General features: G+C 49.8%; 2 protein-coding genes across 6 annotated transcripts in view; both read right to left on the minus strand.

Moving 5' to 3' along the window:
• Nucleotides 1-12,717, minus strand: part of PHLDB3 (pleckstrin homology like domain family B member 3) — a 24,208-nt gene extending 11,491 nt beyond the window's left edge. Inside the window, exons 1-9 of one of the 3 annotated variants that reach the window (XM_037729164.1) lie at nt 12,597-12,717; nt 11,787-12,016; nt 10,051-10,233; nt 9,695-9,832; nt 6,785-6,913; nt 6,139-6,306; nt 4,580-4,702; nt 4,348-4,431; nt 3,825-3,938 (exon numbers count right to left, since the gene is read on the minus strand). In XM_037729164.1, coding sequence (XP_037585092.1) covers nt 3,825-3,938; nt 4,348-4,431; nt 4,580-4,702; nt 6,139-6,306; nt 6,785-6,913; nt 9,695-9,832; nt 10,051-10,233; nt 11,787-12,002 — 1,155 coding nt within the window. In that variant the 5' untranslated portion in view covers nt 12,003-12,016; nt 12,597-12,717. The remainder of the gene's footprint in view (nt 1-3,824; nt 3,939-4,347; nt 4,432-4,579; nt 4,703-6,138; nt 6,307-6,784; nt 6,914-9,694; nt 9,833-10,050; nt 10,234-11,786; nt 12,017-12,596) is intronic. The other 2 variants (XM_017502308.2, XM_037729163.1) reach the window with 2 other exon arrangements.
• A 2,227-nt stretch (nt 12,718-14,944) lies between these two features.
• The window catches only part of ETHE1 (ETHE1 persulfide dioxygenase), an 18,139-nt gene continuing 6,810 nt past the window's right edge, over nt 14,945-26,273 (minus strand). For all 3 annotated transcript variants that reach the window (XM_017502315.2, XM_017502316.2, XM_017502318.2), the window contains 4 exons: nt 18,671-18,800; nt 16,294-16,383; nt 15,458-15,574; nt 14,945-15,146 (listed from right to left, as the gene is read on the minus strand). In XM_017502315.2, the coding sequence (XP_017357804.1) occupies nt 15,094-15,146; nt 15,458-15,574; nt 16,294-16,383; nt 18,671-18,800 (390 nt within the window). In that variant the 3' untranslated portion in view covers nt 14,945-15,093. The remainder of the gene's footprint in view (nt 15,147-15,457; nt 15,575-16,293; nt 16,384-18,670; nt 18,801-26,273) is intronic.

The following is a 26,273-nucleotide window of genomic DNA, read 5'->3' on the forward strand; positions in this document are numbered from 1 at the left end:
AAAAAAAAAAAAAAAAAAAAAAAAAAAAAAAAAAAAAAAAAAAAAAAAAAAAAAGAAAAGAAAAAGAAAAAAACATCAGTGGAACAACTGACAAAATATAAACAAGGTCTGTGGATTCTAATAGTATTGTCTCAGCATTAGTTTCCTGAAATCGATCCTTGAACTGTGATTGTGTAAGAGAATGGCCTTGACATTAGGTAATAAATTTAGGACTATTTAGGGGTTAAGGAGAATCATGGGTAAGAAAATAATGGGCCAGGCATGAAGGCTCATGCCTGGAATCCCAACACTTGGGGAGGCCCAGGCAGATCACTTGAGCTCAGGAATTTGAGACCAGCCTGGGCAATATATTGAAACCCATGTCTACAAAGAATATACAATTTAGCTGAGTGTAGTGGCACGTGCCCGTAATCCCAGCTACTTGGTGGGCTCAAGCAGGACAATCGCTTGAGCCTGGGAGTTGGAGGCTGCAGTGAGCCGAGATCTCACCATTACACTCCACTCTAGCCTGGGTGACAGAGCGAGACTCTGTCTCAAAAATTCAAAAATAAAAAATAAAAACCATGGGAGTTGAGAAATGTTAGCTCCACTACACAAAGTGGAAACTGAGGCCCAAATCCCTGCACTTTACCTGACTCTCTCCTTCCTTCCAGTCACATTCCCAGCACTTCCTAGCTGGGAGATCTTAGACACTTGGCACTGAGGAAACAAGTGGGCAGGGCAGACCCCGGCACTTACGTTGTAGGAACTGCATAAGCCATCAGCAGGCCATAGAAACAGGCCGGCTTGGGTTCAAATCCCAGCTCTGCCACTTGCTGGGTGTGTGACGTAGACAAGTCGTTTCTCTTCTCGAACTAGCTTTCCTCACTGTAAAGTGGGTAACAGCCCACCACCCTTCCTGGGTTGTTGCAAGGATTAAAGGAGTGACCTCACACAATGCATGTAGAAGCACGTGGCCCCCAGGTGAGATCCAGGAGCTAAGCAACAAGATCCACATTCGTGGGTACAGGGTACACCTGGGCTTAGAAACCTTGTGTGCGCAGGTGCCAACAACTCAGGTGACAACCCCAGAGGAATTTTCCCACCCAAGTATTTACAGCTATGCAATTTACTAATAAGGGTGACTGCTATCCTGAGTCATGTTGCCTGGCAACACAGCTGATGCCTACCTACGTCAGGTTTCCAGGGGAAGCCGCTAGAAAGTTAATTTCCCATACAGAAGAGCATCTGCTAACCCTTCACCCAAATAATAACGGAACCTGTTTGTGGGGGTTCTTCCCAACAAAAAAAAAATGAAATTTTATATATTAGGTTGAGACAGGGGAAACTGCCAGTATACGACTGTTTCTTGTCACCAAATAATAGCAATTCCATAAGGTTCAAAGTGATAAAATGGTTTAGAACAGATCCCGACCTATATTAAGTGCTTTAAAATTAGTATTAATATTGATTAGTAAATAGCAAGTTTTTTTGGGGTGGAGCTCGCACTGTCGCCCAGGCTGGCATGCATTGGTGTGATCATGGCTCACTGCAACCTCCACATCCTGAGTTCAAGCTATTCTCCTGCCTCAGCCTCCCAAGTAACTGGGATTACAGGCATGCACCACCACACCCAGCTAATTTTTTGTATTTTTAGTAGAGAGGGGGGGTTTAACCAAGTTGGCCAGGCTAGTCTTGAACTCCTGACCTCAAGTGATCCACCCACCTCAGCAGCCTTCCAAAGTGCTGGATTTGTATGCTTGAACTGCCACACCTGGCCACACAGTTATTCTTTTATTTTTATTTTTTTTTGAGACAGACTCACACTCTTGTCGCCCAGGTCTTGAACTCCTGACCTCAGGTGATCCACCTGTCTTGGCCTCCCAAAGTGCTGGGATTATAGGCATGACCAACCACACCCAGCCTAAACAATGGTATTCTTAACAGCATTGCTTAAACTGCAAAAAATAAAAACCCTAAAATCATCATCTTTAGAAGGAGGGCTTCTCCACGCCCCCACAGTAGAACTGTGAGGCCCAGAGTGATTGAGAACATAGGCTCTAGGAGGCCGGGCACAGTGGCTCACACCTGCAATCCCAGCACTTTGGGTGGCCGAGGCGGGAAGATAACCTGAGGGCAGGAGTTCAAAATCAGCCTGGCTAACATGACAAAACCCCATCTCTACTAAAAATACAAAAATTAGCCAGGTGTGGTGGCGCACACCTGAAATCCCAGCTACTTGGGGGGCAGAGGCTGGAAAATCGCTTGAACCCAGGAGGTAGAGATTGCCGTGAACCAAGATCATGGCACTGCACTCCAGCCTGGGCAACAAAAGTGGAACTCTGTCTCAAAAAAATAAATAAAAGCCAGTGAGACCCTATCCTACAAAAAATTAAGAAATTGGGCCCACGTGTGGTGACTTATGCCTGTAATCCCAGCAATTTGGGAGGCTAAGGCGAGGGGACCACTTGAGCCCAGGGGTTCAGGACCAGCCTGGGCAACATAGGGAGACCCCATCTCTATAAAAGTAACTTCAAAAATCAGCTGTGTGTGGTGGTGCATGCCTGTGGTCCCAGCTACTCAGGAAGGATCACCTGAGCCTGGGAGGTTGAGGCTGCAGTGAGCTGTGATTGCACCATTGCACTCCAGCCTGTGCAACAGAGTGAGACTATATGAGGAAAAAAAAAGCTAGAAGAGGACTTGAAATGTTCTCAACACATAGAAATGATCAATACTTGAGGTGACGGATACTCCAAATACTATGACTTGATTATTACGCATTCTGTGTATGTAATATCACGTGTACTCCATAAATATGTTCAAAATATATCTTTTGTTTTTTTTTTTTTTGAGATGGAGTCTCGCTGTGTCGCCCAGCCTGGAGTGCAATGCTGCAATCTTGGGTCACTGCAACTTCTGACTCCCTGGTTCAAGCAATACTCCTGCCTCAGCCTCCTAAGTAGCTGGGATTACAGGTGCCCACCACCACACCTGGCTAGTTTTTGTATTTTAGTAGAGACAGGGTTTCATCATGTTGGCCAGGCAAGTCTCGAACTCCTGACCTCAGGTCATCTGCCCATCTTGGCCTCCTAAACTGCTGGGATTATAGGCATGAGCCACTGCACCTGGCATCTGTTGTAACTGTTAAAGAGCTGGGCCTCCCAGTTTTAAGGAAGTCTAGAAGGATTCTCAAAACACAAATAGCTGCATTACTTCTGAGACAGGGAGACCTTCTTATTAATATATGCTGTTTGGTTGCTTTTAAATATCTACTTCTGGGTGCACATGTTTCTATTTCGCCAGGGCAGGGGTGGGTGTTACACAGAAAAAAAACAGTAACAAAGCTGGAGTCATAGGAATACCCCTTGGCCAACCTTCCCTATGCCCCACCACCGTACAGAAAATCAGAGTGGGAGTTCTGGAGGCCCTAGTTCAGGGACTGTGCTCTTGGCCCCTCCCTCCCCACTGACCAATAAGACACACAGGGAGGCCGGGCGCGGTGGCTCACGCCTGTAATCCCAGTACTTTGGGAGGCCGAGGCGGGTGGATCACGAGGTCAAGAGATCGAGACCATCCTGGTCAACATGGTGAAACCCCGTCTCTACTAAAAATACAAAAAATCAGCTGGGCATGGTGGCGCATGCCTGTAATCTCAGCTACTCAGGAGGCTGAGGCAGGAGAATTGCCTGAATCCAGGACGCGGAGGTTGCGGTGAGCCGAGATTGCGCCATTGCACTCCAGCCTGGGTAACATGAGTGAAACTCCGTCTCAAAACAAAACAAAACAAAACAAAACAAACAAACAAACAAAAGACACACAGGGAAACAGAGGCCGTGGGGAGGCACCTGCAGGGAGCTGTGGACAGAGAAGAGGCAGGAAGAGGTAGAGGTGGCAGCGGTGTGGGCCGCGGGGTCCTGGAGCACCAGCAGCTGGTGATCTGTCTTCTGGGTGAACAGCAGCTGTAGGAGAGGGGGTAAAGTTTCATGGGAACAGAAGGGACCCCACAGCAACCGCCAGTTCCCACATGCTCTGGCCTGTGCCTCTAGTGCCACCCATTACTCAGAAAGAAAACCTAAGGAGAGCTGGAATGTGGTCCTCAGTGTCCAGTCTCCCAGCATAGGACTGTGGGCAGAGACTGCTGGCTCCCTGAGGAGGGGCTGGGGGCCTGGACTCCTGGGTCTTAGGGAGGAGGGGCTGGGGCCTGGACTCCTGGGTCTTAGGGAGGAAGGGCTGGGGCCTGGACTCCCAGGTCTGAGGGAGGAGGGGCTGGGGGCCTGGACTCCTGGGCCTGAGAGAGGAAAGAGCTAGTGTCCTGCACTTTTGGGTCTGAGAGTGGAGGGGCCGACAGGCATATAAAAATCCCCATACCTTAGTGAGGGCTGGGTTGGGCTCAGAGAAGTCCCCACCAGGTGTTCCCTGAAGGCGACTGAGCTCGAGCAGCCGGCTGCGTTCCTAGCGGAAGATACCGACGGCTACTGTCAAGGTCAGAGTGGGCTGTCCCAGCTGCTTTCCCGAATGTCAGGAGACATCTGGGGTGCAGGGAGGTGGTGGGATGCCCTGGGGCAAGTGGGGACGGTGGGACAGGTGCCAGGGAGCTCACCTGCGACAGGGCCTGAAGGGCCTCCTCCTTCTTCCGGCTCAGCCCCCGGCTCTCGGCTGCCATCTGCTCCCCCAGTGACTTGAGCTGCTCTTCTAGGACCCGGATCCGGCGCTGCAGAGCACCCCTCTGTCCCGGTTACTCAGCTGCCAAGGCCCCAGCCAGCTCTGCAGGCCACCCTCCCACAGGACCACATCTGCCTGCAGAGCTGGAGTTTGCGCCAGCCCCTCCAGGAGACCATGGGATCCGAGTGTCCAGGGCTGGGGACCCAGCATTCAGCTCCCTGGACCCTCCTCCCTTTTGAGGGTCCAGAAGAGATCTGGGGAGGACTGGGGAGGACAGGGATGGACAGAAAGAACACCGACCAAGACAGGCCCCAAAAGACAGAGAGGTAGACAAAGACTCAGGGAAAAGGAAAGACAGAAACAGAACAGAGACAAATAGAGACAACCCGAGACGAAGGAAAGCCAGCGGGACAGGAAAAAGATCCAGAAACAGGGAGGAAAAGGAGACCCACGGAAGAGCTTTCTTTTTTCTTTTTTGAGACAGAGTCTCACTCTTGTTGCCCAGGCTGGAGTGCAATGGCGTGATCTCCACTCACCACAACCTCTACCTCCCAGTTCAAGCGATTCTCCTGCCTCAGCCTCCCAAGTAGATGGGATTACAGGCATGCGCCACCACATTCAGCTAATTTTTTTTTTTTTTTTTATTTTTAGTAGAGACAGGGTTTCTCCATGTTGGTCAGTCTGGTCTCAAACTCCCAACCTCAGGCGATCCGCCCACCTCAGCCTCCCAAAATGCTGAGATTACAGGCGTGAGCCACCCCTCCCCGCCCATAGAAGAGCTGTCTAATCCACAGCTTTCGGAAACTCTGTGAATGTGAAGCTCCCAGGAAGGATCCGGTGGAGCGTCTATTTGGAATAGAGGCAAAGAACGTGGTGGTGAAAACCACGTTTGTTCAAATCCTGGCTGTGGCTCATGCCTGTAATCCCAGCTCCTTGAGAGGCTGAGGTGGGAGGATCGCTTGAGCACAAGAGTTTGAGAGCAGGTGAAACCCTGTCTCTACTAAAACTACAAACAGTATCCAGGTGTGGGGACTCGAACCTGCGGTCCTAGCTACTCGAGAGGGTGAGGTGGGGGGATCGCTTAAGCACAGGAGGTCGAGACTGCAGTGAGCTGTACGCATGTCATGGCACTCCGGCCTGGATGACAGAATGAGACCCTATCTCAAAAGAAAAAAAAATCCTGGCTCTATCCCCTTACCAACTAAGGAAGCTTGGAAAAGATTACTTAAACACCCTGGCCTTCAGCGTTTTCATTTATAACATGGAAAAAAAATGTAATAGGACTTGCCTCATAGGTTTGTTGTAAGGATTCAATGAGGAAATACTCATGAAACATTCAGGACCATGTCTGGCATTAGTAAATGTTTCATCAGTATCAGCTCTTGTTGTTACTATTCAGAAGAACATGACAGGCAGGAAACGAGGACAGAGTAAAAGGCAGACAGAGCAGGGGAGACAAGAGCAGCAAGGGAGGCAGGGCTGCTGGGCATGACTCACTCTGTGCTGTGCCATGCTGGCCTGAAGTTCCTGGACCTTGGGGTCTGGTGCCTGGGGCCCAGGGCTGTCCCGTTCCTCCTCCTCCTCCTCCTGCCGGCTCTCCCGCTCCAGTTGCTGGAACTCAAGGTCCTCATAGTCACGTTGGGCCACATCCAGCTGTTCCCTCATCTATAGATCAGAGCGCAAAAAGGCTGGAGACCTGGGTCCCTAGGACCCCAGAGAGTAGTGGGCTAGGGCTGGGACTCCTGGTCTGAGGAAGAAGGTGACTGAGGACCTGGACTCCTGGGTCCTGGGGGAGGAAGGGGCTAAGAACCAAACGGCCAGCTGGGCGCTGTGGCTCACGCCTATAATCCCAGCACTTTGGGAAGCTGAGGTGGGTGGATCACCTGTCAGGAGTTCGAGACCAGCCTAGCCAACACAGTGACACCCCGTCTCTACTAAAATTCCAAAAATTAGCTGGGTGTGGTGGTGTGCACCTGTAGTCCCAGCTACTCGGGAGGATAAGGTGGGAGAATCGCTTGAACCTGGGAGGCGAAGGTTGCAGTGAGCCAAGATTATGTCACTACACTCCAGCCTGGGCAATGGAGCAAGACTCCATCTCAAAAAAACAAACAAACAAACAAACAAAAACCCAGAGGGTCATTACCTCCTGCACACCCTGCAGAAGCCGCTCGTGCTGGTCCTCCGGCTGTGAGTCGAGCTGTCCCTGGGCCTCACGGAGTCTCTGGCGAAGACTTTCTAGGCGATCCCGTTCCTGGCTCAGCCGCCTCTGTTCCTGAGAGAACAATCAGGTCCTCAGCCTCAGCTTGAGTGTAGAGAGGGAAACAGAGGCCAGCCACATCTCAGAGCCGGCTTGGGGTGTCAGCTCTACAAAGGCAGGGACTTCATCTATCTGATTCACTCCTGTGCAGGCCTCCCTCCCAGTCAGCACCCAGATTTTAAAGAAATGAATGAGGCCAGGTGTGGTGGCTCATACCTAACATCCCAGCACTTTGGGAGGCCAAGGTGGGAGGATCTCTTGAGCCCAGGAATTTGAGATCAGCCTGAGCAACATAGGGAGAGCCCATCTCTACACAAAATTTACAAAATTAGGGCTGGCCAGGTGCAGTGGCTCAAGCTTGTAATCACAGCACTTTGTGAGGCTGAGGTGGGCAGATCACGAGATCAGGAGTTCGAGACCATCCTGACCAACATGGTGAAACCCCGTCTCTACTAAAAATACAAAAATTAGCCAGGCATGGTGGCAGGCACCTGTAATCCCAGCTACTCAGAAGGCTGAAGCAGAAGAATTGCTTAAACCCAGGAGGCAGAGGTTGCAGTGAGCTGAGATCGCACAACTGTACTCCAGCCTGGGTGACAGAGCGAGATTCTGTCTCCAAAAAAAACAAAATTCGGGGGGTGTGTTAGTGCATGCCTGTAGTTCCAGCTACTTGGGAGGCTGGATTGCTTGAGCCAGGGAGGTCGAGGCTGCAGTGAGCTGTGTTTCCATCACTGCTCCAGTCCAGGTGACAGAGGGAGACTCTGTCTTGAAAGAAAAGAAAAGAGAGAAAAAAATAAAGAAAAAAGAGAAGAAAGAAGGAAAGAAAGAAAGGAAGGAAGGAGGGAAGGGAGAGAGAGGGAAGGACGGAAGGAAGGGAGGGAGGAAGGAAGGAGGGAGGGAGGGAGAGAGGGAGGGAAGGAAGGAAGGGGAGAGAAAGAGAGAGAAAGAGAAAGGAAGGAAGGAAGGAGAAAGAAAAAAAGAAAGAAAAGAAAGAGAAGAGAAGGAATGAATGCAAAACCTATTCATGTTCTGTGATATGGGGATGCAGAAGTGGACTGTATCTGGGCCCTGCCCTCCAGGTGGGAACACAGTCAATTGGAAAGATCAGGGCAGTAAAACCCAGAGACAGTGGGGACCCAGAATGACGAACAATGTCTGCCAGAGGTTGAGGCTGCAGTGATAGCACTACTGCACTCCGGCCTGGGCGACAGAGCAAGACCCTGTCTAAAAAGAAAAAAAAAATCAGGGAGCATTTAGATCTGGGAAAATAAAAGGAGCCAGAAGGGCATTTTGGGCAGAGGAAACGGCATGGCACAAATGCATGAAAGTTGAAAAGTAAAGGAAGTCTGGGGGACAAACTCCAGCCAGAGTGGAAGAGGATGTGGTGGTGGGAAGAACGTGGTGGGAGAGGACAGTGGGAAGCCCAGCTCGGCCAGCTCCTGGTGGGTTTGGTCAGCCTGGGGATATGGGAGCCACAGAAGGACTGAAAGGAGGGAGTAGAACCTAGGAATCATCCCTCTGGGAGATGGGTTGGAGGGGTGGAAAGCAGCTCCCTCTGGAGTCCTCCAAGTGGTGAGGATGAGATCTAAGCTGGAGCCTGGGCAGTGGAGCTGGAAGAGATGGACTAGACAGGGAGGATTAGGAAGCAGAAAGGACAGGATATGGTGACGGAGGGCTTGGAGGTGAGAGGCAGGGAGGTGTCCAGCACAAAGTCCAGGACTCTGCCCTGGTGATCAAAGGGACAGCAAGACAAACAATGTGGAGAAGGGAGTTGCTGAGGTCAGCTTTGGATATGGTGAAGGAGAAGCAGCCAGACTCCTGGACCAGAGGGAGGAAGGACTGGGGCCTGGACTCTTGGGTCTGAGGGAGGAGGGGCTGGGGGCCTGGACTCCTGGGTCTGAGGGAGGAGGGACTGGGGGCCTGGACTCCTGGGTTTGAGGGTGGAGGGACTGAGGGCCTGGACTCCTGGGTCTGGGAGGAGGAGTTGGGGCCTGGACTCCTGGATCTGAGGGAGGAGGGGCTGGGGGCCTGGACTCCTGGTTCTGAGGGAGGAAGGACTGGGGGCCTGGACTCCTGGGTTTGAGGGTGGAGGGACTGAGGGCCTGAACTCCTGGGTCTAATGAAGGAGGGGCGAAGAGCCTGGATTCTTGGTTATGAGGAAGAAGGGGCTATGACTGGGATTTCTGGATCTGGGTGAGAAAGGAATACTTAGTAGCCAGTACCCTAGGAAGAAGGGCACATTTCTGTCTTAGAAGAGAAGGCCTGGGAGAAATAGGTGATCTTTGAGGATAAATGAGGGCCCAGGACCCAGCTCCAGGAAATGCCAACAAACAAGACATTTGCTAAGAAAAAAACTGACAAAATCACAAGTCACCATTTTCCAACCTATAATGATAACTGACCTAAGCAATGACCACTGATATGGACGTTAGAATCTTCAGATAAAATAGTCTTTTTTGTGAGAGACAGTTTTGCTCTTGTTGCCCAGGCTGGGTACAGTGGCAGGATCTTGGCTCACTGCAACCTCCGCCTCCTGGGTTCAAGCGATTCTCCTGCTTCAATCTCCCGAGTAGCTGGGATTACAGGTGCCCACCACCACACCAGGCTAATTTTTTGTATTTTTACAAAAAAAGGAGGAAAAACAGGAGGGGCATCAGCCCCTCACTCTCTCGGAAGCCCAAATGTCTCCTTTGGGGAATAGGGACAACCCCAGGACGCAGGTGGCTAGGAGCACACCACCAACATCCATGGACCAGGAATGAGACTGCAGATGAAGACCCAGTGAGCCAAACAGACCTGTTCCCGTTGCTGGCAGCCACCCCACTCCGAGGCCGCCTGCTGCCCCAGCAGCTCCCGCAGCTGCTCCTCCTCCCGGCGAGCGGCCACTCGCTCCCCAGCCAGCTCGCCCCGCAACAGGGCCACCTCCACCTCCATCTGCAGAGAGAATGCAAGGGCTGGGGCCTCCGGCGCCTGGGTCCAAGGAAGAAAAGCCCAGGGCCTGAAGTACTGGATTTGAAGGGACCTGGATTTGTAGGGAGGCTCGAAGCGGGCGGGCCTAGAATTTGATCCCACTGGAGGAAAAGGCTGGGAGTTCGGCCTTGTGGGTTCCCTTTGAGTTGGGGCCAGGCTTCCCAAGGGGTCCGCAGCCTCACCTCGATCTTCAGCTCCTTCCTCTGGCGCTGTAGCTCCTTCACTCGCTGCTCCATCAGGGCCACGCGAGTCAATGCCTCCAGCTGCTGTCCTCGCAAACGCCGCGCGGCCCCTCGCACCCCATCCCCCAAAGAGGTGGATGCGGGGTGTGTGGCCACCTTCGCTATCGAAGGCGTAGCCTCGGGCTGAAGTTGAAGGGGCGTGGTAAGTGGAGATGCCTCCCCCCTTGCAATCTCAAAATAGGTCTGGTCCCCACCCACATCCCCCTCAGCAGGTCTCAGTCCACCTAACACAAACACCATGCCCATAATCTGTCGCAGGCTCTTTTGTCCTGAGATAGGGTCTCACTGGATGGAGTGTAATGGTGTGATTACGGCTCATTGAAGCATCGACCTCCCGGGCTCAAGCGATCCTCCTGCTTCAGCCTCCTGAGCAGCTGTGACTACAGGGGCTCACCACCACGCCAACCTCTTTATTTATTTATTTATTTTTGTAGAGAGGGGGTCATACTATGTTGCCCAGGCTCGTCTTAAACTCCTAGACTCAGTCGATTCCCCCACCTCGGCTTCCCAAAGTGCTGGGATTACAGGCGTGAGTCCCGGCGCCCGGCCTTAGCCTCTTGTATTTAAGGTCGGAGTCGGGGAGGGTGCAAGTCCAGTGACTACCCGACCACACCGACCACAGAGGCTTGCAGTACCGTATGGGAGGTGGGGGGATACAAAGCCGACTTATGAAAGGTGTTTCTTTTTCTCTATCCAGGTCCTATTCTCTTGGCGTCACTTTGTCGTAGTGCCTGGATCTGTCTCTCTGTCTCTCTCTCCACCCCTCCCCATCTCACGGACTCAGTATCTGTCCGCTAACTCCGAGTCACTAGATCTTTCTCCCTGGGAGTATCTCCCTCTCTCGAGGTTTGTCTCTATTTGTTTCTCTGAGCATCTCTGCCATTTATTTCTAGGTTTCCCTCCGACTCGATTCCCCTCTCTGACTCTCTTCTCCGGTCTCACTGTGTATCTATCTCTTTTGGGTCTTTGTCTGTCAGTCTCCATGTCTCTGGGCCTCTGTCTGGTTTCTTGATCTCTCTGCAACTCTTACTTGTTTGGTTCTCTCTGTTCAGTAGTCTCTCCTCTCTCTGGGTCCCTCTGTCTCTGAGTCTCTGTCTATCTGGTCTCTCCCTCTCATTTTTAGAGATAGGTTTTGCCCTGTCCCAGGCTGTGGTGCAGTGGTGCAATCATAGCACACTGCAGCCTCCAACCCCTAGGCCTAAGCATCCTTCTGCCTCAGCCTCCCAAGTAGCTAGGATTACAGGCACGCGGCGCTGCGCTTGGACAATTTTTGTATTTTTTGTAGAGACGGGGATTTGCTATGTTGCCCAGACTTGTCTCGAACTCCTGGGCGGCTCAAGCGATCCTCCCCTCGGCCTCCCCAAGTGCTGGGGTTACAGGCCTGAGCCACCTATCTGGGTCCTCTATACCCGTCTCTCTGTGTCTGTCGCCCGTTTGGGTCCATCTCCGTTCTTGGGGCCTCCCCGTGGCTCTGTCTATCTGGTTCTCTGCGTCTCTGCCTCTCTGGCTCCGTGTCCCGGTGTCTGTGTCTCAGTAGTCTCTGCTGTCACTGGGTCTCTCGCCCTGTCTCCGGCGCTCTGCCTTTCCGGTTTCCCTCTATCTGTCTACCTGCTCGGCCACCTATTTGGGTCCCCGTCGGTCCAGGCCCCCCGCGCGGTCGCCCTCCGGCCACTCACCGCGTCGCGGCTGCTCTCGGTGCTGCTGCCTTCTCCCCCTTCTTCTTTTTCCTCCGCCTCCCGCTCAGCTCCTCCGCGGCTCGAAGGCTCCTCCAGGACGTCGGAAGCCCCCTGTTCCCGGGTCTCCTCGGGATGGCCCTGGTGCTGGACCTCCACATCGCGTTCGGGGACTGGCGGCGGCGGGGTCCCCTCCTCGGGGCTGCTCCGCGTCCCCATGGCCGCCCGGGCTCCTGCGAGGTGGGCGGGACCAGGCGTTCTGGGGGCGGGGCCTGGGGCGGGGGCGGGGCCTGGGCGAGGCGGGGCCGGGGCCGGGGCCGGGGCCTAGGAGGCCCGAGCGCAGCGCGAGTCTGCGGCGGGGCGCGGAGACCCCCCCAAGGAGGCGGGGCCTAAGAGTTCAAAGGCGCAAGTCCTGAAGTTTCCAGAGGCGGGGCTTGATGGCTCCAAGGCGACAGGAATTTGAGTCCGGGGTCGTAGCACGCCCCCTACTGGCCCCTTCGACCCCGCCTCCCCTCCCTCTCCAGGTGTCAGGCCTTGTACCCTCCCAGCAGCCCCCCACAATCTCTTGGACTCTCTTAGAGCGAGCCATCTTCTCCCTCCCGGACTCAGCAGCTCGGCTCCCGCCGCGTCCTCCCCGGAGCCCAGTAGGCTTAGTCCCGACCCCACTGTGCAGGGGAACAGCGCCCCTGCCGCCTCACCCAGGAATCCAGGAGTCGGGGCTCCCAGGCTCCCCTCCTCTGGACAAGCCAGGAGTCGGAGTCCCTGAGATTCCGAAGTCCAGCCCCCACCTCCCCGCAGCCTCAGCCCCCTCACCAGCTCAGGCTTCGGCGCGCTCCTCTCTGCGCGCTGGGCACGGCCGCTTCTGCCTATGAGACAGGTGGCAGGGGAAGAGGGAGGAGAGAGAGGCCGCCCCGTCCCCCTCCCCAGCAGCCCGGAAGTGGAGGGGGGACAACAGGTCCAACAGCTCCCGAGGGAGGAGGGAGCGACGGGCTTGCCCCACCCGCGGCCTAGGCATCCGGCCATCCCGGCCCCACCGGTCCCACCCTCGTGGAACTCAGCATCGCGACCTCCCAGTCTCACTCCAGACCCCCATTCCTGCCCCCTGGAGGGCCAGGAGTCTTGGCCACCTCTGTATGGGTGCCTCTCTAATGTCCAGTCCCTGGGAGTTCAGAAAGGAAGGCAGGAATGGAGATGGGGACCTCTCCCCTCTAATGAGCCCTTTAAAAGGGCCCTGACCGGTTTGGGGAGCTGGACAAGGGGAAGGGGTGCCCTGAATTGAGTCAGAGACCTGCCCAGACTGAGGGAAGTGTACCGCCACCCCCCCCCCCCAATTTTGCTGTGGGGTGGAGGGCAGAGGTTAAAGGTCTCAGCCAGACCCTTTCCTCTCTGGGCGAAAACAGGAAAATAACTGGTATATGAAAAGGGATGATTAGAAGTCAAGAGCTGTGCTGAACACTTTACACCCGGTCATTTAATTTCACCCTCAAAGCTGCCCAGCAAGAAAGTGATTACTACCTCCATTTTTTTTTTTTTCTTTTTTTTTTTTAGTAGAGACTGGGTTTCTTCATGTTGCCCAGGGTGGTCTTCAACTCCTGGGCTCAAGCAATCTGCCTGCCTTGGCCTCCCAAAGTGTTGACATTACAGGTGTGAGCCACCCCGTCTGGCCTACTATCTCCATTTTATACTTGGGGATACAAGCTGAGGAGGACAAATGCACCCAAGATGGCCTGGGAACTGAGGCTCACGCCTGGAACCCCAGCATTTTGGGAGGCTGAGGCAGATGAATTGCTTGAGGACAGGAGTTCAAGACCAGCGTGGGCAACATGAAGAAACCCTGTCTCTACTAAAAATACAATTAGGCTGGGTGTGGTGGCTCATGCCTGTAATCCCAGCACTTTGGGAGGCCAAGGCCGGTGGATCACAAGGACAGGAGATAGAGACCATCCCGGCCAACACGATGAAACCCTGTCTCTACTAAAAATGCAAAAATTAGCCAAGTGTGTTGGCAGACACCTGTAATCCCAGCTACTCAGGAGGCTGAGGCAGGAGAATCACTTGAGCTCAGGGAGGAGGCAGAGGTTGCAGTGAGCCGAGATTGTGCCACTGCACTCCAGCCTGGCAACAGAGTGAGACTCTCAAAAAACAAAAAACAAAAAAAAACCAAAAAACAAAAATTAGCCACGAGTGGTGGTGCCCACCTATAAACTCAGCTTCTCCAGAGGCTGAGGGAGGAGGATCTCTTGAGCCCAGGAGGTTGAGTCTGCAGTGAGCCTTGAATGCACCACTGCACTCCAGCCAGGACAGCAGAGTTAAGACCCTGTCTCAAAAAAAAAATGTAGCCAAGGTCTACACATGTTATAAATGGTAAAATGTAGGCTTCACTCTCTGAAAGTGCATGTTCTTTTTTTTTTTTTTTAATTAAAAATTTAAAACTCGGATCGCTGGATTCAAAGTTCATGTTCTTAACCATTGTGTCTACTGTCACTCCAAGCCAGGAAGTACCCAAAAGATCCTTCCAAATGATAATAACTTCAATGGTGAACACTGATAGGCAAAATGCCAAGCACTCACACACGTATGACTCATCAGAGCACCACAACACCCTGTTATTATTACTTCCGTTTTACAGATAAGAAAACTGAGGCCTAGGGAAGTAAAGAACCTTACTCCAGGGCTAAGTGGGATGTGGCTCAAAAGCAAGCCAGTGTTCTAATCCAAGGTGAGGAGAAGACCTGCCCCATATATCCCTGTTTGTTTTTGGTCTTGTGAGTTACACCTGTAATCCCAGTACTTTGGGGGGCCAAGGTGGGAGGATCATGAGGTCAGTAGTTCGAGACCAGCCTGACCAACAGGGTGAAATCCTGTCTCTACTAAAAATACAAAAATTAGCTGGGCGTGGTGGCATGCGCCTATAATCCCAGCTATTCAGGAGGCCGAGGGCGGAGGTTGCAGTGAGCCGAAATCGTACCATTATACTCCAGCCTGGGCGCAGGAGCAAGACTCTGCCTCAAAAAAAAAAAAAAAAAAAAAAGAAAAGAAAAAAAAAGAAAGAAATCTCCTTGCAGGCTTCTTGGACCTCCCAGCCTCTCCACAGGACCAGAACTCCAACCCGTTTGGCCCAGAAACCCAAGAAAACCCCAGAAAACAGGCTGAAGTCAGACTCATGGCAAAAAAAAAAAAGTTTTATTTAGAAAGCTCCAGAGGTTGGGGTTCGAGGGTGGGGTGGGAAAGGAGAGGTGCGGTGTCAACGCCACCCCCTTCTCCCCTCAAGTGCATTCATACTGGGTAGGAGCATCTGACAGAGGTGAGATCAGGAAGTGGGTGTCTGCACCCCACAGCGCATGTTGGCAGGAACAGCAAAGTCTGAAAGGAATAAATCAAGGTTGAAACTGAGGGGCCTAGGCAGAACCCCAGGCCCCACTGAAGACCCGGAAATCCCAGGAACCTTTCCTCTTCAGGGAACTAGAGTTTTGGTCCTGAGCCCACTCCTCTCAGACCCAGGAGTCCAGGATCCCAGCCCCTCCTCCCTCAGACCCAGAAGTCTAGGTCCCCAGCTCCTCCTCCCTCAGACCCAGAAGTCCAGACCCCCCAGCCCCTTCTCCCTCAGACCCAGGAGCCCAGGTCCCCAGCTCCTCCTCCCTCAGACCCAGAAGTCCAGGTCCTCAGTGGCTCACCTATCTGCTGAGGTTTAGGCAAGTTCAGGTTGTCCATCAGTTTGACAAACTCCTCACAGCTGAGGGTGAGCCGAGGGTTCAGAGTCCTCTCCTCCTCCACAGTGGACACTGTGAACCCTAATGGCCAAGGGAGGGGAAGGAAAGTCAAGGAGTCCAGTGCCTTGGGCCTCTCAGAACTACATTTCCCAGGAAGCCTTGGGTGCCTCTTTGGCAGGAGACTAACAGGCTCTTCACCAGAATATTCCTAAAATAGTTTTCCCTCCTCCATGGGCACTATGGGAAATGTAGTTTTCCCACAGTTCCCTAAGCTCCAAAAGGAAGGCTCAGGAAAACCCACATCCTGCAGAATTCTAGATGTCTGGCAATCACATAGTTTCTACATCCGCACACAGCACTTTATCTCTCTATTTTTTTTTTTTTTTTTTTTTTTTTAGACAGCGTCTTGCTCTGTTACCCAGGCTGGAGTATAGGGATAGAATCATAGCTCACTGCAGCCTCAACCTCCTGGGCTCAAGTAGTCCTATCACAGCCTCCCAAGTAGCTGGGACCATGCCACCATGCCCGGCTAATTTTTTGTATTTGTAGAGGCAGGGTTTTGCCATGTTACTCAGGCTGGTCTCAAACTCACTCCTGGGCTCTAATGAGCCTCCTGCCTTGGCCTCCCAAAATGCTAGGAATATGGGTGTGAGCCACCATGCCCAGCCTCAAGAATTTAATTTTTTTTGGCCAGAGAATTTTCTGAGACCGGTAGGCTTCATGCCCTACAAGGATTACAGAGATTTACACTCCCCTTTCAAAGTTATGTATGCCCCCCACCTCCTCCAGGAAGACCTCACCATGGTAATCATGAGCAGGGTAGACCAGACAGTCGCCTGGAAGTGTGAAGATCTTTTCATGGACCGAGTGGTACAAGGTCTTGGCACAGCCTGGGGAAGGAACGATCAGAGGTCAGTGGATCAACAAGACAGAAGACTCTAATCCCTTCCTTCAGGAAAAGGGTGGGAGGATAAAATCACTATAGCTAAACCCTCTCCTTCTGTCAATATCCCTTTGTCTAAGTAGAGGACAGGGAAAGGCACTCTAGGCAGATAAAACAGCACACACAAAGAACTGAGGAACCCTGAGAAATTCAGCATGGCTGTAAACAAGGTTGGAATGACCGGGGAAGCACCAGAGAGTGTCATTTGTGACCTTGACTCTCACCCAGGGGATGCCAAAAAAGGGTTCTGAACAAATGAGGAGGACTAGAAGGTAAGAAACTGAAGACAAGGCCAGGCACGGTGGCTCATGCCTGTGATCTTAGCACTTTGGGAGGCTGAGGCGGGGGGAATCACTTGAGGTCAGGAGTTAGAGACCAGCCTCATCAACATGGCGAAAACCCGTCTATATATATTATTTTTTTAAAATATAAAAATTAACCAGGTGTAGTGGCCCATGCCTGTAATCCCAGCTACTTGGGAGGCTGAGGCAGGAGAATCGCTTAAACAAGGGAGGTGGAAGTTGCAGTGAGCCAAGATCACACCACTGCACTCTAGCCTGGGCGATAGAGCAAAACTCCATCTCAAAAAAAAAAAAAAAAAAAGGAAGAAGAAGAAAGAAACAGAAGACATGAGGCCAGGAGGAGAATGAAGCCATGGTCCCCACAAGCAGCTCTGAGTCCTAAGAAGGGGCAAACCTCTCTTCCACCTTGCATTCAGCCTAAACCCTTCAGCTTCCTGACTGTACTGGAAATGAATAAATGGAAGATGGGGAGCCTTGGAGAGAAAAAGACAGAGACTGAGATGCAGAGATAAGGAGAGAGAGAAAAGGGAGGAAAAGACCTGGGGATGCCAAAAAAAAGGGTCATCTCATCGTGGTTTCTCTTTTACCCTCTCATCCAGCCTCACCTCTGCCTGCAAGGCAGCTAAATCCCAGACCTAGTGTTAACCCAACATTCTCACACATGCTCAAAGGATGGTCCAACCCTGAGACTCTGAAACTATACTCCCTTTCCACAGAGAAACTCCTAAATCTAACTGCCCCTAGCAGATTGACTCCAAAAGGATTATTGCTCCCTGGTAATTAAACCGCTGGCTCTAACAACTTTTTTTTTTTTAAGCTACATTTGTTTCTTTTCTTTCTTTTTTCTTTTATTTTTTTTTTTTTACAGTTTCCCTTCTGGTTCCCCAGTTGCAGTGCAGTGGCGTGATCTCGGCTCACTGCAACCTCCACCTCCCCAGTTCAAGTGATTCTCCTGCCTCAGCCTCCCAAGTAGTTTGGATTACAGGTGCCCGCCACCACACCTGGCTAATTTTTTGTATTTTTAGTAGAGATGGGGTTTCACCATGTTGGCCAGGCTAGTCCTGAACCTGACCTCAGGTGATTCACCCATCTTGGCCTCCCAAAGTGCTGGGATTACAGACGTAAGCCACTGTGCCTGGCAGCTATATTTGTTTCTTAGAGAGGTAGTCTCACTATGTTGCCCAAGCTGGCCTCACATATGTAACTAACATACCCCTGAATCTAACGGTCCCCCAGCAGCTAAGCCCCTGAATCTAACGCTTCCCATACTCTAGCATGGGGGTCCCTAACCCTGGGTACCCGTCTGTGGCCTGTTAGGAACTGTCTGTGTGCAGAAGGTGGCGAGTGGCGGGTGAGTGAGTGAAGCTTCACTGCATTTACAGCCACTCCCCACTGCTCCCATTACAACCTGAGCTCTGCCTCCTGTCAGATCAGTGGCAGCATTTGATTCTCATAGGACCAGCAACCCTATTGTGAACTGCATGTGCAAGGGATCTAGGTTATGTTCTCCTTATGAGAATCTAATGCCTGATGATCTGTCACTATCTTCCATCTGTCCCAGATGGAACCATCTAGTTGCAGGAAAAGAAGTTCAGGGCTCCCACTGATTCTACCTTGTGGTGAGTTACATAATTATTTCATTATATATTAGAATGTAAAAATAATAGAAATAAAGTATACCATAAATGTAATGCAACTGAATCCCCAAAACTATACCCTGCCATGGTCCATGGAAAAATTCTCTTCCATCAAAGCAGTCCCTCGTGCCAAAAAGGTTGGGGACCACTGCTCTAGCAGGTAAACCCCTTGAATTTAATACTGAAGTCCCCTAAAAGTTTAAAGTCCACTCATTCATTCTTGTAACAGATACTTAAACACTTGACACATACATAACTATATGAAGATCTTGGGCTGGATAAAGGAGCCAGTCACCTTGCTGGAAGTCTGTCCGTCCACACCCACGGATCAACAGGGCATCTCCAGTGAAGGCCATGCTTTGGTCATTCAGGACGAAGGTGACACAGCCTGGGGTGTGGCCAGGGCTGGCCCTGGTCTCCAAGGCCTGGCAAAGGTGGAAGAGTACAGAGACAGTCAGTCACCGAGAAGCCTTCAAGATGAAACTGGCCCTCAAAGCCCCACCCTACCCCAGGGTCATATCTAGATAAATATTTTGGTAAAAAATTTAGATTCCTAGGCTCTAATCCTATATTACCAGAGTGAACTCTAAGTGGATGCATGACAATAAAACTACAAAACTGTGACACACAACAACAAAAATACAAGTAATATCTGACCTCTGGTTAGGAAGGTGATATAGCTTGGCTGTGTCTCCACCCAAGTCTCATTTTGACTTATACCTCCCATAATCCTCATGTGTCATGGGAGGGACCCAGTAAGAGGTAGCTGAATAATGGGGGCAGGTTTTTCCCATGCTCTTCTCGTGATACTGAGTAAGTCTCATGAGATCTGATAGTTTTATAAAGGCAGTTCCCCTGCACACACTCTCTTGCCTGCCGCCATGTAAGACATGGCTGTGCTCCTCCTTCGCCTTCCACCATGATTGTGAGGCCTCCCCAATCATGTGGAACTGTGAGCCCATTAAAGCTCTTTTTCTTTATAAATTACCCAGTCTCAGGGATGCCTTTATTAGCAGCATGAGAATAGACTAATACAGTAAATTGTGGGGTGCTGCTTTAAGGAGACGTGAAAATGTAACTTTGGAACTGGGTAACAGGCAGAGGTTTGAACAGTTTGGAAGGCTCAGAAGAAGACAGAAAAATGCAGCGAAGCTTGGAGCTTCGTAGAGACTTGGAGGGCTCAGAAGAGAGAAGATAGGAAGATGAGGGAAAGTTTGGAACTTCCTAGAGACTTGTTGAATGGCTTTGACCGACATGCTGCTGATAGTGACATGGACAATGAAGTCCAGGCTGACGTGGTCTCAGATGGAGATGAGGAACTTTTTGGGAACTGGAGTAAAGGTCACTTTTGTTATGTGTTAGCAAAGAGACTGGCAGCATTTTGCCCCTGCCCTAGAGATCTGTGGAACTTTGAACTTGAGAGAGATGATTTAGGGTATCTGGCAGAAGAAATTTCTCAGCAGGAAAGCATTCAAGAGGTGATTTGGGTGCTGTTAAAAGCATTCATTTCAGTTTTACGTATACAGAAAGATATGCTTTGGAATTGAAACTTATGTTTAAAAGAGAAACAGAGCATAAAAGATGAAAATTTGCAGCCAGGCAATGCAATAGAAAAGAAAAACCCACTTTCTGAGGAGAAATTCAAGCCTGATACAGAAATGTGCATAACAAGGAGCCAAATGTTAATTGCCAAGAGGATGGGGAAAATGTCTCCAGGATATGTCAGAGGTCTTCACAGCAGCCCCTCCCATCACAGGCCCAGAGACCTAGGAGGACAAATGGTTTCATGGGCGGGGCCCACAGCCTTGCTGCTTTGTGCAGTCTCGGGACTTGGTGCTCCGCATCCCAGCCATGGCTAAAAGGGACCAAGTACAGGTCAGGCTATTGTTTCGGAAGGGGAAAGCCCCAAGCCTTGGTGGCTTATGCATGGTGTTGAACCTGCTGGTGAACAGAAGTCAAGAACAGAGGTTTGGGAACCTCCACCTATATTTGGGAAGCTGTATGGAAATGCCTGGATGTCCAGGCAGAGGTGTGCTGCAGGGATGAAGCCTTGATGGAGAGCCTCTGCTAGGGCAATGCAGAAGGGAAATGTGGAGTGGGAGCCCCCAGAGAGAGTCCCCACTGGGACACTGCCTAGTGGAGCTGTGAGAAGAGGGCCCTTGCCCTCCAGATCCCAGAATAGTAGATCCACTGACAGCTTGCACCATGTGCCTGGAAAAGCTGGAGACACTCAACACCAGCCCATGAAAGCAGCCAGGAGGGAGGCTGTACCCTGCAAAACCACAGAAGCTGGAAAAAAAACACTTTAAACTTGATATGGAACCAAAAGAGAGCCCACATAGCCAAGACAATCCAAAGCAAAAAGAACAAAGCTGGAGGCATCATGCTACCTGACTTCAAATTATACTACAAGGCTACAGTAATCAAAACAGCATGCTACTGGTACAGAAACAGACATATAGACCAATGGAACAGAACAGAGGCCTTGGAAGCAAGGCCACACATTTACAACCATCTGATCTTTGACAAACTGGACAAAAACATGCAATGGGGAAAGGATTCCCTGTTTAATAAATGGTGTTGGGAAAAGTGGCTAGACATACGCAGGAAGCTGAAACTGGACCCCTTCCTTATACCTTATACAAAAATTAACTCCAAATGGATTAAATATTTAAATGTAAGAACTAACACCATAAAAACCCTAGAAGAAAACCTAGGCAATACCATTCAGGACATAGGCATAGGCAAGGACTTCATGACTAAAACACCAAAAGCCATGGCAACAAAAGCCAAAATAGACAAATGGGATCTAATTAAACTTAAGAGCTTCTGCACAGCAAAAGAAACTATCATCAGAGTGAACCAGCAACCAACAGAATGGGAAAAATTGTTTGCAATCTACCCATCTGACAAAGGGCTCATATCCAGAATCTACAAAGAACAAAATCAGATTTACAAGAAAAAAAACAAATAAACCCATTCAAAAGTGGGTGAAGGACATGAACAGACACTTTTCAAAAGAAGACATTTATGTAGCCAACAAACATATGAAAAAATGCTTATCATCATTGGTCATTAGAAAAATGCAAATCAAAACCACACTGAGATACCATCTCATGCCAGTTAGAATGGCAATCATTAAAAAATCTGGATACAACAGATGCTGAAGAGGATGTGGAGAAAAAGGAACACTTTTACACTGTTGGTGGGAGTGTAAATTAGTTCAACCATTATGGAAGTCAGTGTGGCGATTCCTGAAGGATCTAGAAATAGAAATTCCATTTGACCCAGCAATCCCATTACTGGGTATATACCCAAAGGATTATGAAGCATTCTATTATAAAGACATATACACATGTATGTTCATTGTGGCACTATTTACAATAGCAAAGACCTGGAACCAACCCAAATGCCCGTCAATGATAGACTGGACAAAGAAAATGTGGCACATATACACCATGGAATACTATGCAGCCATAAAAAAAAAACAAGTTTGTGTCCTTTGTAGAGACATGGATGAATCTAGAAACCTTCATTCTCAGCAAACTAACACAAGAACAGAAAACCAAACACCACATGTTTTCACTGTTTTCACTCATAGGCAGGTGACAAACAGTGAGAACACATGGGCACAGGGAAGGGAACAACAATCACCGGGGTAGGTGGAGGGGTGGAGGGGAGAGGAAGGAGAGTAGGGAGTGGGGGTGTGGGGAGGTGGGGAGGGATAACACAGGGAGAAAGGCCTAACGTAGGTGACGGGGGGATGGAGACAGCAAACCACCATGGCATGTATGTACCTATGCAGCAATCCTGCAGGATGCAGGATGTGCACATGTGACCCAGTGCCCAAATACAATTACAAAATAGAAAAAAAAGGAAAAAATTAAATTAAAAAAAAAGAACCAATATGCTCAAAAAATATATTTGTAACATATACATACCACGCAGTGGTCAATAATCTTAATATACAAACAGATCTTGCAAATCAATTTAAAAAAGATAAACACACTAATATAAAAATAGAATACTCAACAGTCATTAAAAGCAATACTGTTGAAATAAAATTCAGTAATGTTTTACACTTTTAAAAATAAAAAATAGGTGAGGCTGGGCATGGTGGCTCACACCTGTAATCCCAGCACTTTCGGAGGCTGAGGTGGGCGGATCACAAGATCAAGAGATCAAGACCATCCTGGCCAACATGGTGAAACCCCATCTCTACAAAAAGTACAAAAATTAGCTGGGTGTGGTGGTGCACGCCTGTAGACCCAGCTACTTGGGAGGCTGAGGCAGGAGAATCGCTTGAACCCAGGAGGTAGAGGTTGCAGTGAGCCAAGATCTCACCACTGCACTCCAGCCTGGCAACAGAGCGAGACTCCATCCCAAAATAAATAAATAAAAACAAAAATAATTTTAAAAAATAGGCAATGGCAGCCAGCACGGTGGCTCATGCCTGTAATCCCAGCACTTTGGGAGGCCGAGGCGGGCAGATCACCTGAGGTCAGGAGTTCGAGACCAGCCTGGCCAACATGGTGAAACCCTGCCTCTACTAAAAATATAAAAATTAGTCGGATGAAGTGGTGCATGTCTGTAATCCCAGTTGCTAGGGAGGCTGAAGCAGAAGAATTGCTGGAACCCAGGTGGCAGAGGTTGTAGTGAGCCAAGATCGTGCCATTGCACTCTAGCCTGGGTGACAGAGTGAGACTCCATCTCAAAAAAAAAAAAAAGTCAATATCCTCAATATCCTGGGGCAAAAGGATATGAAACTGTTCTAGCTCCAAAAAGATTTTTTTTTTTTGAGATGGAGTTTTGCTTTTTGTTGCCCAGGCTCGAGTGCAATGGAGTGATCTCGGCTCACCACAACCTCCGCCTCCCAGGTTCAAGCGATTCTCCTGCCTCAGCCTCCCAAGTAGCTGGGATTACAGGTGCCCACCACAATACCCAGCTAATTTTGTATTTTTAGTAGAGACAGGGTTTCTCCATATTGGTCAGGCTGGTCTTGAACTCCCGACCTCAGGTGATCCACCTGCCTCGGCCTTCCAAAGCACTGGGATTACAGACAGGCGTGAGCCACCACGTCCGGCCACTAGATCCAAAAACGATTTTTAAGAATAAATCACAAATAAAAACATAAAATAAAAACAAAGCAAAAACAAAAGAAGAAATAAAAACAAAACAAAAACAAAAGAAGGAAAAGGAAAACACACACACAGAAGAGACTAAATAGACATAATGGTCAAACAAAAAGCATGAAGCTCAGTTGCCTCCTGGTTCCAAAAAACAGCTGTAGGCTGGGCACCGTGGCTCACACCTGTAATCACAGAACTTTGAGTCACCGAGAGGATCATTTGAGCCCAGGAAATTGAAACCAGCCTGGACAACAGGTGAGAAGAGAGGAGGGAAAGGTAGAGGAGGAGGGAGAGGGGAGAAGTAAGAAGGGAAAGAGGGAAGGAGGGAGGGAGGAAGGAAGTAGAAAGAAAGAAAGAAAGAAAGCTGTAAAAATTATTTTTATAGAAAGAGAGAAAGAAAGCTGTAAAAATTATTCTTAGGGTACCTGAAGACATCTGAACACAGGCTGAATATTTAATGATGATATAAAGTTGCTGCATATTTTGTTAGATGTGACAAAGGTTTTGTAAAAGAGTAAGTCTCAAAAGTGTAGCCTCGGGAACTCTGACAGTCTGAAAGATCAAAACTGTTTTTGGTCTTTTTGCCCATTTTTCATTCTCATTCCCCCAAAAAGCATGGGGGGGGGGAGTTCTAGAAGTTTCGTGACCTGCAATGACATAATTGAGGGGGGTGGTTCTAAAAGTTTCATGACCTGTAATGAAATCTGTGCCTTTTTTTTTTGTTTGAGACAGAGTCTCACTCTGTTGCCCAGGCTGGAGGGCAGTGGAACGATCTCAGTTCACTGCAACCTCTACCTCCTGTGTTCAAGCGATTCTCATGCCTCAGCCTCCTGAGTAGCAGGGATTTCAGAAGCACGTCACCATGCCCGGTCAATTTTTGTATTTTTAGCAGAGACAGGGTTTCACCATGTTGGCCAGGCTGGTCTCAAACTCGTGACCTCAGCTTCCCAAAGTGCCAGGATTACAAGTGTGAGCCACCGTGCCCACCCTGTGCTTGTGTATTCTTATGTTTTGTACATTATATCAATGTAGATTTGAAAAAATTCAAAATAAGAAATTGTGGGTGGGGAACACGTAACATCTTGACCGAAAACAAGCCTCAACTGTCCCTGAAACTTGTCGAGTGATTTCCCCAACTGCTCAGCCTGCCTAACTCCAAATTCTTTCAACAAATTCATTCTTCCTTTTCATGATGCATCATTCCCATGACACAACCCCAAAGCTTTTCTTTCACCTGTTTCCTGCGGCAGCTAAACCTGAAACTACTCCCATCAAAGAAACAGAACCCAGAAGGGATCCTGCAAAGCACTCAGCTCACTGGCCGTGGCGTTCCCGAGCCCTACACTGCCCCCTGGTGGCAAGAAAGCTCTCAGCCTCTTTTGCATTTGGTTCCTAAACTCTTTCCCTCCATTATTCAAATGTATAGTAAATCCTTCTTAACTGCCTGGGATACATTTCAAAATCCGCAGTGGATGCCTAAAACTGAAGATAGTACAGAACCCTACACACTATTCTTTTTCCTATACATACACAACTATTATAAAGTTTAATTTATGGCCGGGCATGGTGGCTCATGCCTGTAATCCCAGCACTTTGGGAGGCTGAGGCAGGTGGATCAAGAGGCCAAGAGATCAAGACCACCTTGGCCAACATGGTGAAACCCCGTCTCTACCAAAAATGCAAAAATTAGCTGGGTATGGTGGCAGGCGCCTGTATTCCTCACCACTCGGGAGGCTGAGGCAGAAGAATCTCCTGAACCTCAGAGGTGGAGGTTGCAGTGAGCCGAGAACGCGCCACTGCACTCCAACCTGGTGACAGAGTGAGACTCCATCTCAAAAATAAATAAATAAATAAAAATAAAGTTTAATTTATAAATTAGGCACAGTAATGAACCAACTATAAAAATAAAGTAGAACCACTACAGCAAGGCATGATGGTGCATACCTGTAGTTCCAGCTACTTGGGAGGCTGAGATGGGAGGATTGCTTGAGCCAGGGTTCACTGGCAGCCTAGACAACATAGTGAGACCCCATCCAAAAAAAAAATAAAAAGAATAGGCCAGACGCAGCAGCTCACACCTGTAATCCTAGCCCTTTGGAAGGTCAAGGCAGGTGGATCACTTGAGGTCAGGAGTTGGAGACCAGACTGACCAACATGGTGAAACCATGACCATCTCTACTAAAAATAAAATAATAATTTTAAAAAATTAGCCAGGCGTGGTGGCACATGCCTGTAAACCCAGCTATTCAGGAGGCTGAGGCAGGAGAATCTCTTGAACCCAGGAGGCAGAGGTTACAGTAAGCTGAGATTGTACCACTGCACTCCAGCCTGGGCAACAAAAGGAGACTCTGTCTCAGAAAAAAAAAAAAAAATTAGAAAAAAAGAAAACTCAGGTCGGGGGCAGTGGCTCACGCCTGTAATCCCAACGCTTTAAGAGTCTGAGGCAGCTGGATCACTTGAGGCCAGGAGTTCACAACCAGCCTGGCGATGTGGCAAAACTCTGTCTCTACTAAAAATACAAAAGTGCCTGTAATCCCACCTACTCGGGAGGCTGAGGCAGGAGTATCACTTGAACCTGGAAGGTGGAGGTTGCGGTGAGCCAAGATTGCACCACTGCAGTCCAGCCTGGGTGACACAGCAAGGCTCCATCTCAGAAAAAATGAATACCTTGCTTCTGTTTTGGCGTTCTGCTGCCTTGCAGCAACATCATGTATTAAACAGTCCCCTGCTGTGTGCTGTGTCCCCTGCCCTATACCCCCACTTCTTTTG

Source organism: Cebus imitator, unplaced genomic scaffold (genome assembly GCF_001604975.1).
Source record: "Cebus imitator isolate Cc_AM_T3 unplaced genomic scaffold, Cebus_imitator-1.0 Scaffold296, whole genome shotgun sequence".
In the NCBI taxonomy this organism is placed as follows: Eukaryota; Metazoa; Chordata; class Mammalia; order Primates; family Cebidae; genus Cebus; species Cebus imitator.